Source organism: Myxocyprinus asiaticus, chromosome 16 (assembly GCF_019703515.2).
Source record: "Myxocyprinus asiaticus isolate MX2 ecotype Aquarium Trade chromosome 16, UBuf_Myxa_2, whole genome shotgun sequence".
Lineage (NCBI taxonomy): Eukaryota > Metazoa > Chordata > Actinopteri > Cypriniformes > Catostomidae > Myxocyprinus > Myxocyprinus asiaticus.
Genome location: NC_059359.1, coordinates 25,442,123 through 25,455,082, shown reverse-complemented (window position 1 = coordinate 25,455,082; position 12,960 = coordinate 25,442,123). Strand labels below are relative to the sequence as shown.

General features: G+C 40.6%; 1 protein-coding gene across 2 annotated transcripts in view; it reads right to left on the bottom strand.

Annotated features, from left to right (window-relative positions):
• bcam (basal cell adhesion molecule (Lutheran blood group)) overlaps nt 1–10,430 on the bottom strand; it is an 86,737-nt gene extending 76,307 nt beyond the window's left edge. The window contains exon 1 of one of the 2 annotated variants that reach the window (XM_051721316.1): nt 10,167–10,430. In XM_051721316.1, the coding sequence (XP_051577276.1) occupies nt 10,167–10,224 (58 nt within the window). In that variant the 5' untranslated portion in view covers nt 10,225–10,430. The remainder of the gene's footprint in view (nt 1–10,166) is intronic. The other variant, XM_051721317.1, reaches the window with a different exon arrangement.
• Between the last annotated feature and the right edge of the window lie 2,530 nt (nt 10,431–12,960).

Sequence of the window (12,960 nt, the reverse complement as noted above, 5' to 3'; positions counted from 1 at the left end):
TTTCTCCTGCAGGTAATCACCTGATCATGTGTCTTCAGAGTGAAATGCGATCTGTCACCCAATCTGAGTCTGAGAACGGGGAACCCCCAATTGTAGATTTTCCAACCCATTCTAGACTGTCTCTTTGACACACAAACCCTCTGACGAGGCAATGTTCTTTTCAAATCCAGCAAATGTGGTTATTTCATAAACAGATTTACATGGAGAGAAACTAACATGCTCTTTTGCAGCATAATTCATTTTCAAATGGACTTATGTAATGTGCCTTGGACCCACACATACTCACAAATGCACTAATCTAATCCATTTTCTGTTTGGCAGAACTCTCCTTCCACTCCTCCCTGTGAGGACATTTTAAATTCACTGGAGGGCCCTACATTGCTCCATGGGTCAAGCACTATTAAAGCAACAAAGCGGCTCATCAACCAGTGACCATTTTCGCTGAAGAGGTTAACAGTGCCTGGCTAACCATTAACCAGATTAAAAAACAGCAAAATAGTGTTACAAGGGGAAAATAATTGTCCTTCATGGTCAAGGCACATGCTGTGTAAATTGAGGAAGAAAGATTGGAAAGGAGATTGTGGCAGATAAATCACAGCCAAGTAGAAACACAAACACATACACACACACATACACATACACATACACATACACAACACCTGCACCTCCAGTTTCGGCTGAACTATTATCCATCCGCAAACACCAGGTGCTCAAAACAAAATATTTAATTTGTGGATACATAAAGTAGTATGTGAGGGTGTATGTGTGTATGTTCAAGGAAGATCATGAAAGTTTGCCTTTTTTTTTTTTTAAAGGAATAGTAATAGTATAATTATAATAATAATAATAATAATAATAATATATTTTACTCACCCTTTTTTTTGTCCCATATGCCTTTCTTTCTTACATGGAACACAAAATTAGATGTTAGACTAAGTCACCATTCCCTTTCATAGCATATTTTTACTAAACAGTCAAAGTAAATGGAGACTGAATCTAATATTCTGCCCAACATCTCCATTTGTGTTCCATGTATGAAAGAAAGTAATACGGGTTTGAAAAGAGGTGAACCATCCTTTTAATCAAACTATGTGTGTTTGTGTTTTTTTTTTTTTTTTACTTTACAAATGTTTTTTATTGGTGCATTTTCAGTTGGAATGAGTTCAAACTTAATGTCAGGCTTTGTAAAAACATTTTTGTGAATGTGTGTTATCTACAGCGAGAGCACATCTTGAGAAGACTCTCAAGTGCGGGGCAGTGAATACCTCAGCCCGGGGGTGCATTCGACTAACCAAACAGCCATAAGCTGAGGGCTATAAAAGCTTTTCTCTCCCCTGCGTCAGAAGACTGTTCTCCAGGGAATGTTTACCAGCTGATAGGATGAGGACAATGGGCACAGTCTGCGTGAGGAAAGGGATGTTTGAAGAGTTCTTAAACAAGCACTTTTTCAACACGACTGTGTGTTTTCAGTCATTTCAGGTGAAGCTGGCACCGTTTAAACCAGGTGTTATGGAAGTCCAACTGAGAAGTGATATGAAATCAATCCCTGCTAGGGGGAAAAAAAAAACATCTTAAACCAGCCTTAGCTGGTTTGCTGGTCTTAGCTAGTCTCCCAGTCTGGTCAGACCAACATAGTCTCATGACAACTCAATAATTTTTACGAGAGGGTGAAATTGCAAGATATCATATGACTTGGTTCTAATTAAAAGGTTTGACTTTTATTCCCATTAGACCAATCAGCAAACACAATTTCAAATCAATACAATACAGGCTTCAAATTCAAGCAGCCTCATATCTAAGACTTTATTTTAAGAAAGGAAACGTCTGTGAACAAATTTCATTACTCATTCCATATTTATTTATGCAAAACAAATGACTGTGCTGTATTTCAATAACCTGTCCTCATCTTATTCCAAATGCCAATATTTTCTTTCTTCTGTGGTACACAAAAGTTATGTTTCTATTAAAATCATGGTAAGGTTTGGGGATTTGGCTTACAATAAATACTTCCCGTTGACATACTTTTACATCTTGTTTTCATGTTATCATCCCTTCTAAAAATGAATCTCAAACCAACCTAATCTGTTTTGCTGGTCTTAATTGGTTTAAGTTGGTCTCGCTCACCTCCCAGCCTGGCCAAGTTAGGCTTCAGCTGGTTTAGCTGGTTGGCCAGCTGGTCTCCAAGCCTGACCAGCTGAAAAGAGTGCAAAACCCCTCTGAAACCAGGCAACCAACACTCTGACCCAATACGGTCTCATGACAAGTCTAAATAATAGTAAGAGATGGTAAAATCATACAAAATCATACAGAGAAAAATATACTAATCATGTTATTATGATTTTTCCTAAGTTTAACCCCTAGCCCAAACCTAAACCTAACCACAAAGTCTAACCTCTTAGCCAAACCCTAAACCTAACCATGATTTTAATATTAAAATCACCATTGTGTACCATGGAAAAAAGAGAAACATCAGGGTTTTGAATGACCGTTCTTACGATTTTCCCTTAGTTTAACCCCTAACACAAAGCCCCAGCTAAATCTTTATGTTTATAAAGTCTAAACTCTTAGCCAAACCCTAAACACTGTTAGGATAAACAAATCAATTCAGAACAACTAATGCCCATCTCCAGATCGATAAGGGTCTAATAGAGCTAAGGGAAATGCTGCAGTGTACTACAAGATGGCCAATAGTATACAACCCCAATTCCGAAAAAGTTGGGACAGTATGAAAAATGCTAATAAAAACAAAAAGGAGTGATTTGTAAATTATATTCACCCTTTGCTATATTGAAAGCACTACAACTACACATTATATGATGTTTTTCCTTGTGAATTTCCTTGTTTTTTGAAAATGTACAATAATTTCAAATCAGATGATTGCAACACGCTCCAAAAAAGTTGAGACAGGGGCAATTTAAGACTAATAAAAATTTGACGAGTTAAAATAACAAGAGATGAAACCAGAGATGTTAAACAGGTGAGGCAATCGTGTCATAGTATATAAGGAGCCTCCAAAAACAGCCTAGTCCTTCAAGAGCAAGGATCATTTGAGACTTGTTAATTTGCCAACAGATTCTTCAGCAAATAATCCAGCACTTTGAGAACAATGTTCCGTAAAGACAAAATGGAAGGATTTGGGGCATTTCACCCTCTACAGTACACAATATAGTTAAAAGATTCAAGGAATATGGTCAAATCTGGGTGCGTATAGGGCAAAACGAAAACCACTTCTGAATGTGCGTGATCTCTGATCCCTCAGACGTCACTGACTTAAAAAACATCATTCATCTGTAATGGATATCATGAACATGGGCTTGGGATAACTTTAGTAAACCTTTGTTCGTCAACACCACTAGCTGCTGCATCCACAGATGCAAGTTAAGACTTTACTGTGCAAAGCAGAAGCCCTACATCAACACTGTCCAGAAGCTCTGCCAACTTCTCTGGGCTCGGCCTCATCTTATGGCACTTTTCCACTGCATGTTACGGTTCGACTCGACTCGACTCTGCTCGCTTTACTTTTCTGAGCTTGCTTTTCCACTGCAGTTTAGTGCCGCCTCAACGTGGGTGGGATTATAGGCTGATCGTCATAGTTGCGCCGCCTCTGCTGCCGTGACATCATCTTAAACGCGACACAAACATTACTGACCATAAACAATAACACGACCGCTAGCTGTTAGCTACTAGCTCATTGTGCTGCATAAAGCCGTTGTTGCATGGCGATTTTACACAAGTGTAACAGTTAAATTGGCCTGGTTGTTTTAGAAGCAAGCTTTCCAGTAGCTGGTCAACTAAATAAAGTGAAGCTTTCAAGCAGAATATAGAGTTAACGTAATAAAACTTACCATCCTCCATCGTGGATTCCAACAACGCCGAGCCCAGGGCACTCTCCCTCCCATTGCTCGCCAGTTTATTGCCATAGATAGCGTCCATTTGGTCGAACCACTTCCACTTTCTTCTGTTTGAACCACTCCGGCTGTTGTGGTCCTTGATGGTTCTGTAGTCATTTTTAAGTTTTTTTTTACTTTTCCCTACACTGTTGGTTGGTCCGGTGGTAGCCGTGTGCGGCCAACAGCTGAGACACTTCTTGAAAGACTTTTTCGTTTTGCGTCGTTTCGTTCGTCGCTAACGAGAGGAACGTCTGCACCTTGTTTATTGACCACGGTGTGGCTTTGCGCACAGCCATTTCTTTTTACAATTCGAAAGTCGCGTGAACAAATGATATTGTTGTCGCTGTTGCTAACTTTAAAACTAGAGGGTTGATGTCCCGTGTCGCAAATCTAGTGATGCTGGTAGTGACGATTCTCTCTGACCAATCAGTGATCTGCAGGGTTTTGATGTCACATTTAGTATCGGCTTGGCTCACTTGGAACCTTGACCGAGGTGGTACTAAAAAAAGTATCAGGTACCAGGTACTATCCACAGTGGAAAACCCCCAAAAAGCGAGCAGAATCGAGTTGAGTTGAGCTGTACCGTGCAGTGGAAAAGCCCCATTAGATGGAAAGTAGAACAGTGGAACTGTGTTTTTTTGGTCTGAAGAGTCCACATTTCAAAAAGCTTTTGAAAAACAAAGCTGTTGTGTTATCCGGGCCAAAGAGGAAAAGGGCCATCCAAGCTGTTATCAGCATCAGGTCCAAAAGCCAGTGTCTGTATGGGTCAGGGGTGTGTCACTGTCCATGGCATGGGTAACTTGCACATCTATGAGAACACCATGAATGCAGACAGATATGTACAAATTTTGGAGCAACATATACTGCCATCCAGCACCGTCTTTTCCAGGGACATTCCTGCATTTTCCAGCAGGACAACTTCAAACCACATACTGCCCGGATTACAAGTGCATGGCCGTGAAGCAGAGAGTGTTGTACTAGATTGGCCTGCATGCAGTCCTGACCATCTCCAATTGAGAATGTGTGGCGCATTATGAAGCACGCCATACGGCAACGAAGACCTCGTACAATTATGCAGCTAAAGACTTACATAATGGATGAATGGGGGAAAATTCCACTTTCTAAACTTAACAAACTTGTGTCTTCAGTGCCTAAATTCTTATTAAGTGTTATTAGAAGAAATGGCGATGATACATAGTCCAATTTTTTTGGAGCGTGAAATTACTGTACATTTTCAAAAAACAAATAAATTCACAAGGAAAATCATCATATAATGTGTAGTTGTAGTGCTTTCAATATAGAAAAGGGTGAATATAATTTACAAATCATCCCTTTTTGTTTTTATTACCATTTTTCATACTGTCCCAACTTTTTCAGAATTGTGGTGGTAGTATGACCTATGTTCCTCTATAAAAAGCACTATTTTCCCCACAAGGAACCCATCATCCCTTAATCCATTAGGAATGCCCAATGTGCATTGACCAATCACCCTGCCGATCTCCACAGCTAAATGGATCAGCCGCACTTAACCTTGTCTCCCCAAAGAGCCCCTAAAGCTCCCATTATCACCACTATATCCCCATATTCAAGGCTATGCTTCAAAGCACTATCCCTCATATTCTTCTGCTACCCACTTTAGTATCAAACCACTTCAACATCCTGTACAGAAAACAGCCAAAACACACTCTTGTATGTCTGTGTTTCTTCTATGCCACTAATGCAGCCTTGGAGAAATCAAAGGGCAATGGGCTACTGGGCTTCCTCTATCTCTGTCTCTGCCCTGCCCGGATGCTTTGTAGTGTGGGCAGAGTGTTTGAACACTGAAGGACTGGGCCGGGCCCAGATTTCATGAAAGACGAAAGGGCTGGTGGGAGGGTTTGGGTGCAGACAGAGAAGAAGGGAGGACGAGAAGAGAGATGGAGGGGTACTGAAACAGCTCACTGAGTCGGCATAAATAAATTCTTTCCTGCCACCCCCTACCAGTCCACATACATGCATATCTGCCCTCCCTGTCAACCTCAGTATGTGTATATGAGACAATTATATATGCCGGAGCACGCACAATAGCTACATTTTAAACACAATAGATGAATCCGTAAATCACCAAATACATCAAAGGTCACGCACTGATTGGTACATAGCACCACCATTCTGAAAACAAAGAGAAACTAAGAGATGGAGATAGAGACAGAGAAAGAGTCAGACAGAGCTAATCCGTAGCATTAAAAGTCTATGTGTGTGTGTTGTGTCTGGGTGCGTAACATCTGCAGCATCGTCTGAACTGTTGTGGCTTTGATATTAAGATGAAAAGACAGGTTGCTTAGTAACTCTCTTTCTGAGCTCACTTCAAGTTGAAGTGCAGCATGTGGTTGCTGCTGCTTTGTGCCAGTGAGCACTCTTGAAAAATGCTGCCAACAGGACTGCTTGCCATTGGGTCTAACCTTTCAAAAACCAGCTTTCATGAAGGGCTTTCAAAGCAATTAAAACAAGCCCAAACCTTTTTTAAAACATCATTTAGTGTTTAAAGAATCATCTAGGTGTAACTGAAGCTGGCTCTGGTTTTCTTCTTAGGTATAACACTTAAGTTATGTTATTAAGTTATTGAGTAATTACATACAAGCTATAAATGGCATACAACAGTTTTTGGTGCACTAAAAGTTCCACACACTACAGGTCATTTTTAAACAGGAGGGTGTTAAACCACTCAAATGTGGCCTAAGTGTAAAAAGTGCTCTATGGTCTAGCACCGAAGTGCCATATTGTGATCTTGGACTAAATCCAGTGTGTTGTGGTTGCGTGACAAGCTTTCATTGGCAGCATGTGTGACCATCTGTGCTGAAAAAGAGTGAAGAGAGAAAAAGAGACAGAATCAAGGGGGTTGATGAGTCAGGGTGCGAGATGTAACCTGTCCCCTGCTGAATGCTTCTCATTCCAAGCAGTGACTTCCCCCTCCTAACAGGCATGAATCACAAAGCTGATACCAGAAACTGGGGCCCACAGCAGTGATCTGAATCACACACTTCCTGCTCAACCCACCATCATCACTAGCCAAATTAGCACCTTGGATTTGTACAGTTACACAATGTGTGTTTGCCAGTGGGCTTGCATTGGTGCCGGCTGTGTGCAGGTGTGCAACCTTAAATAGGTATACGTGTCTAGCTGTATGTGCAGGTGTGCACGGAGCCATTAAGAAAAGTGTACGTGTGTATGGGTTTGATGAATATCTATAGGAGCTTTGAGCTTCAAGATGCCACCTCAGAGACAAATTTGGCTTTCATCTGCTGGCCCAGCATAAAGAGCAGGTTTTAATTTGAAGCCTCTAATGCCATAATAATTACTGCTGGCGGCAGGGGGTGATGTGTGTGCCTGCTCGCGTTTGATTCCTCTTTGGTTGGGGAGGCTCTGCTGAGGATAAATTTAAGCAAGGAAATGGGCAGGGGAAATCAGCTTGTGATAGACAAAGAGGGGAAGCGCATTGTTTCTATGCAGCTCCTTAAACCCAGCTGACAAGCTGTCTTGACGATTTTTCCGCCACTTTCTGACATCTTACTGTGATCAGACGCACACTGCCACACACACCTCACCAAGGTGGTGTGCTGATACCACCTAAAGATACACACTTGGGGCTTGAAAAACCAAATAATACTGTCTAAATACCATCTGAAAGGGTATTGCTTTGAAAGTGGCAGTGAGGGCAGTTACAGTAAAAGGTCTTGTGACCGAAGTATGAGGCCAGTCAGGAACCATTTTATGTGCTAATCACTGAGCCATCCATTATGGAACAGATAGGACAAATTATATGAAAGCAGTAGCAGAGGCTGGTGTGCCTCTGGGCTGGCAACAAATTTAAATGAACGGGCTGAGTTCCAGCAGCTTCCATTTAGCAGTTAAATGGTACAGAGTCAAAATCAATTGAAATGTATGCCCGGAAAGAAGATAAAGTCATTAAAATGGGTTTTCCTGTTGACGCATTCCAATCTGGAAGAAAAGGAGCTGGCATCCAATGCTTGTGAAGGTGTAGCAATTTTCAGTTCTGCTGACTTCAAGATGTTATTATGGGTCATGTGATATAATTGCCATACTGGAAACTGCTGGACAGGTCTCATGCACTACATGTCTCAAACATGAGCTAGAGAATAGACTTCCTTTGAGTACAGCAATAGATCTCATTCACAGCAGTGTCATCTTTAGGTTTTTTATAAGAATCGTTTGAAAATGAGGCTGTGAGGGATAGACTTACCATTTCTTCAATTACATGCACTGTATAAAGCTATCAAAAAGCTCCTTGATCACATCTAATTTTCCACAAATTACTTTTTTTTTTTTTTTTTTTGTCTACTGAAATTTCTTGGAAAGATGTTTTTTCAATGTTTCATCAGCAGAATGATCCAAAAACACTAAACTGTACAAACCATTGAATAGACTGTACGTCTACCCCTCACAGCCTTGTTGTCATTCCCGTCAAAAATCAGAAGATGGCGCTGCTGTGAATAAGCTCTAAACAGTCGAGCAGCAAAAGAGAGTAAGTGTGGATGATGCGCAACTGTGTCAGTCCAATTAAAGTTCACACAAAATACATTTTTAATCAAACTTAAATTATTTATGTTTGACAGAGAGAGAGAAATAGAGATAAAGAACTCTGAGGACTTGCTTTTTAGACTTCTCACCAGAGGCAGCCGGTTTTAAGAGCAACAGAGGCTTCAAGTTCACACTGATCAGGGTTTTAAAACCTATGCAGGACCCTAGAGACCTAAGCTGGCTCATCAGAAGAAACATTTAATCTTTCTGATGCTCCACACATACTTACGCGCTCTGGATATGAGCAGAGTCTGTAGCTACATATTTTTTTCCTCAAGCAACAGAAGAAAGGTAGGGTGCATTGGGACAAGATAGTTGGATACAAAAGCCTGCAGATAGCCGTGCTATTGAAAGGAGGTGAGAATGCTAGAAAAGAATATAGACTTGATAGGGGAGGGGATTGAAAGTCTTATGAGGAGATAGGAAGATAAAAAGCGATACCGCTGGAATGGAGAGCAATGCTTGTCTGGTAGGTTTTTTTTAAAGGGGTGGATACAAGAGCAGCGAGAATGCTACTCATCCGTTTATGTTAAAGTTGAAACTATGCAAATTATCTATATTAGACTAATGTTATCAGTCATAAATTAAAATTTGGAGACAGAGGATTCAAAGTGTAAATATATGCAGTTAAGAGTTATCTGCATGTTACACAGTACACTTTACATTTAAGTCGTTCTGCAGAGCAACTCTAAAAACGAACCAGAGCGGCTTAAAAGGTGATAATAATTCAACACATCCACCCATATGTGAGAGAGGTGGTAGCCTGTCCTGAGCACACTTGAACGCACATGAAAGGAAGCGCGTCTGTCTGGCTACCGTCCGCGCGCAGCGCTGTTACACTGCCACTCTCTCTTCGCTCTCAAGTGCACTGGAGCGCGGAGCAGAACCGTCCTTCCCCTCCTCCAAGACCAAGATTTGTCCGGGTTGTTAACACTTGAACCATTCCCTGACTTAAACATAAGCCACATACCCTCAAAAGACCGCCACAAAACAGAAACAAAAAAGATCACAACCTCTTTGATTCAAGGAAGCGTGTTAGGGGCCGTTCACACCGAACACGTTATGCGTCCATCTGCACTGTTTTTCAATTGTTTTCCTATGTAGATATGCGGTAGACGAACGTATTTTAAAGTTGACCTGCGTCTCGCGCAGGAGCACCGCGTTTTTAAGACGCCGGGTCAGGTTAAAAGAACTTCAACTGTTAAAAACGCGTCTCGAGACACCTGCGTTCGTTGCACTGCGTCTAGCTTTGCGCAATGACGAGTTCGGTGGGAACGGACCCTTAAGATGTGCTTCCCTAAACTTTGTCCGAAAAGTTATTTTAGAAGGGTTGATGTTACATATTATCTTGATACACTTTTAACTTGTATGCAACTCTTTTACCTTCCGCACAGCGTGCGGGAACATGTTGTTGTTGTTACCTACAGCAAAGTAACCTGCGCCTATCTAACAAAGACATTTACTCCACATTCAAACAAGCAATATAAAATTACACTCACAAATTAGATAGTAAAAAATCAAATAAAAATCAAAATAAATAAATAAATAAATAAATACAAAATCTTGGGGTTTACATAAATGTACCTGCAAAGAGCCGGAGCAGGTCAAACTTGGCTGGGCTAGGCTGTATTTTTATTGTATTTGTTTTTAAGTAGGCTAAAATCATTAAGGTTGTAGGCTATTATCATTTTAACTTACCCTGCAGCAATAGCAAGGTGCAGCAAACCGCTAGAAGCCCCGACATCGTTCTTTCCATAGTTGCCTCTTATCGGCTTTCTTTCACGTCGCGTAGCTTTATGTCTTTGCACTCTCTTCAGTCCGCCTCAGGTCGGTACAGCTCCTTCGCCCTCTGCTTTCAAACTGCTTCACACACTCGCTCTTTCACATACACACGCGCAGCAGTGCGCTCCCCCTGTCCTTATTGCCGCAAGAAATTTGATGCGGATGGCAGAGACTTGGCTGTTATATTTGCACAAAAGTTGACCGTCCGCCCCTCCCCTCTCTCCTTTCCCAAACGTGGTAAATTGGTGCTGGAGTAAGCACGAACGGCCAGCAGAGGTTTTGTTTTTCGTAATTTGTTTTATCTTTATCACAATTTATAATTTTCAAATGATTAAAAAGTATGATTATGCCTTAAATAACAGAGATTCAGCCTAAAATACGTGTTTTAATTAAACATTTTGACTACACTAAAATAATCCAGTGAATCTTTAAATTAATTTTTAATCATTAATAACTGTTGCAAATTACAGCACAAAAATTGGGCGTGTGAATTTGTAATAAGTGCTGTAAAAAGAGAGAGAAAAAAAAATCAGTAAGAAAAGAAAAGGAAAAAGGTAAATTGCCAGCAGATTTTCAGATTTCCTGTGACTGGGAGAGGGGTTTCTCTTAGGGCAGTGACATGTTGGTATGATCCCAGCCCTGTCACCAGTTTAAGCATGCATCTGTGCCCCATTCATAATAATAGTCTTTCAGTGCACACAGAGTTCCAAACAGGCATTCTAAGGATAGCTGGTGCAAAACAACTGCTTTATTAGGCTGACAGTGGAGTGCACAAGAGAGATTAGCCTGTGTTATCAACCCAACAAGAGGAAAGGCTATGGGAGATGGAGTAGGGCAAAGTGATGAAAGAAACAGAGAGAGAGAGAGAGAGAGAGAGAGAGAGAGAGAGAGAGAGAGAGAAGGGTGGGACTTTTATGTTTGAGCCACCCATTTACTTAAGAAAGATAGGGTAGTACAGGACTGATGTTCAGCTGTGTCATTACTCTATAACTTTATGCTATTTCTGGGTCATGACAGCACAGCACAGCAAAGCATTAAACTGCTAATCCCATAACACCAGCAGTGACTCTTTGCAATTCAAAGTCCACACAGACACCAACTATGAGCAATGCTTTTCTTTGATGCCTGCAATGCAGTGCAGTACAGTTTTCATAGAATCCTCTCAAAAAAGGGAAAAATACAATCAGTTAAGATCAGTTTTCAAGGAAAACAGCAGTGCTGATATTGTGAAGAGGTTGCTGTTGGGAATTTAGTCCTAGCATAGCATTTTTGTGAGTAACCACAACACCAGAGATGAGGCAGACTGATAGTCAGTCTTGCAGTCAAGCCTCTGTTGTAGGTGGTATAGAGTTGCGAAACATACTTTTACTATTGGTCTCTCAGCCAGGACAGGAGAACATTTTAGTAATTGAAACCTTCTCTGTCACCTTTTCACGGTCCAGGCTTTGCTCTTTGAAAACATCAGAGCCTTAGCTTGACCCTGGATGTTGTAGTGATCTAAAATTTGGGTGATTTTCTGCAGAAGTGGAGTGATTTATGTCCAAAAAAAAAATGTATTAAGGGAAATTATTTGTCTTTTCCTTTAAGAGGGTATTTTGTTGTCATTCACAGATATCTGACAGCTACAGCCAGGTCACTGCAGTGTCTGCAGAGGCATTAAAACCTAAATAGAATATTATTATAAAACAGATTAAAAAAAATAGAGGAATTCAGGTTTGAGGCATTTTAATGGCCACATTTTCAATTTCTCAGGCATAACTATCACTTTCTGTAACAGTTTTGTCCCAAGCCCTGGTTTATTTTTCTAATCCTGACTCAGTGTCTTAATTTTATGCTTTTCACTCTTTTGGGAACAATATCATCAGATCTATACTTAGATGACGGGATGATAAAGTGATGTAATGATAAAATGATGAAAATCAAAGAGCAGAGGTTAGAAGAACACTTTGATTCTTGTGTCAGGGTGTGACAAGCATGGAGCCTAAGGCAACAACAGGGATACAAGAACAGAGGAGCGGAGAAAAGAGAAACAGAATGATAAATTGGGGCTTAAGAGAGAGGAAGGAGGACTGCACTCCAGGCAAACAGATCAGCAGAGAATGAGCAAAGACAGACCAAAGGGATAATGGACAGAGTAGCTCAATTGAATTTGATGTGCTTTTCACATTATTCTCGCAATTATGGGTTGTTTGAAAATGTGCACATACAAATGCACTACATAAACTACTCTGTCTCACAAAAACCCCTCCCACACTCTCCCAATTTTACTGTCTTTGTCTCCTCTTATTGCTTGCTTTTTCACAGAGACACATCTTTTCAGTCAAGTTGTTGTTAACTCTCCAAATCAATTTGATCATAAGTGGCATTGCTGGAATTTTGTGTGGAAGTTTACCCCTGAATACATGGTTCGATGGAAAATCTTCTATTCAGAGAAATGGCTTTTCAAAAAGTCCCTTTTTATAGACAATCTTGGCATAGAAACAAGGAAAGTATACAACAGTACTCGATACAGAAAATGGTAATATTTGGTTACAAGGCAAATCTGCTGGGAAAAATTCTTCTTATTGAAAGTTGCACAATATTTTTCATATCAGAAATAGATTTAAGCAATATACTGTAAGCTAGAGTGCTTTTGTACTGAATATCAGCACGGCTGTGATTCGGTCATAAGCATAAGGCAGTAAATAAGAAGTTAATATTAACTAACATT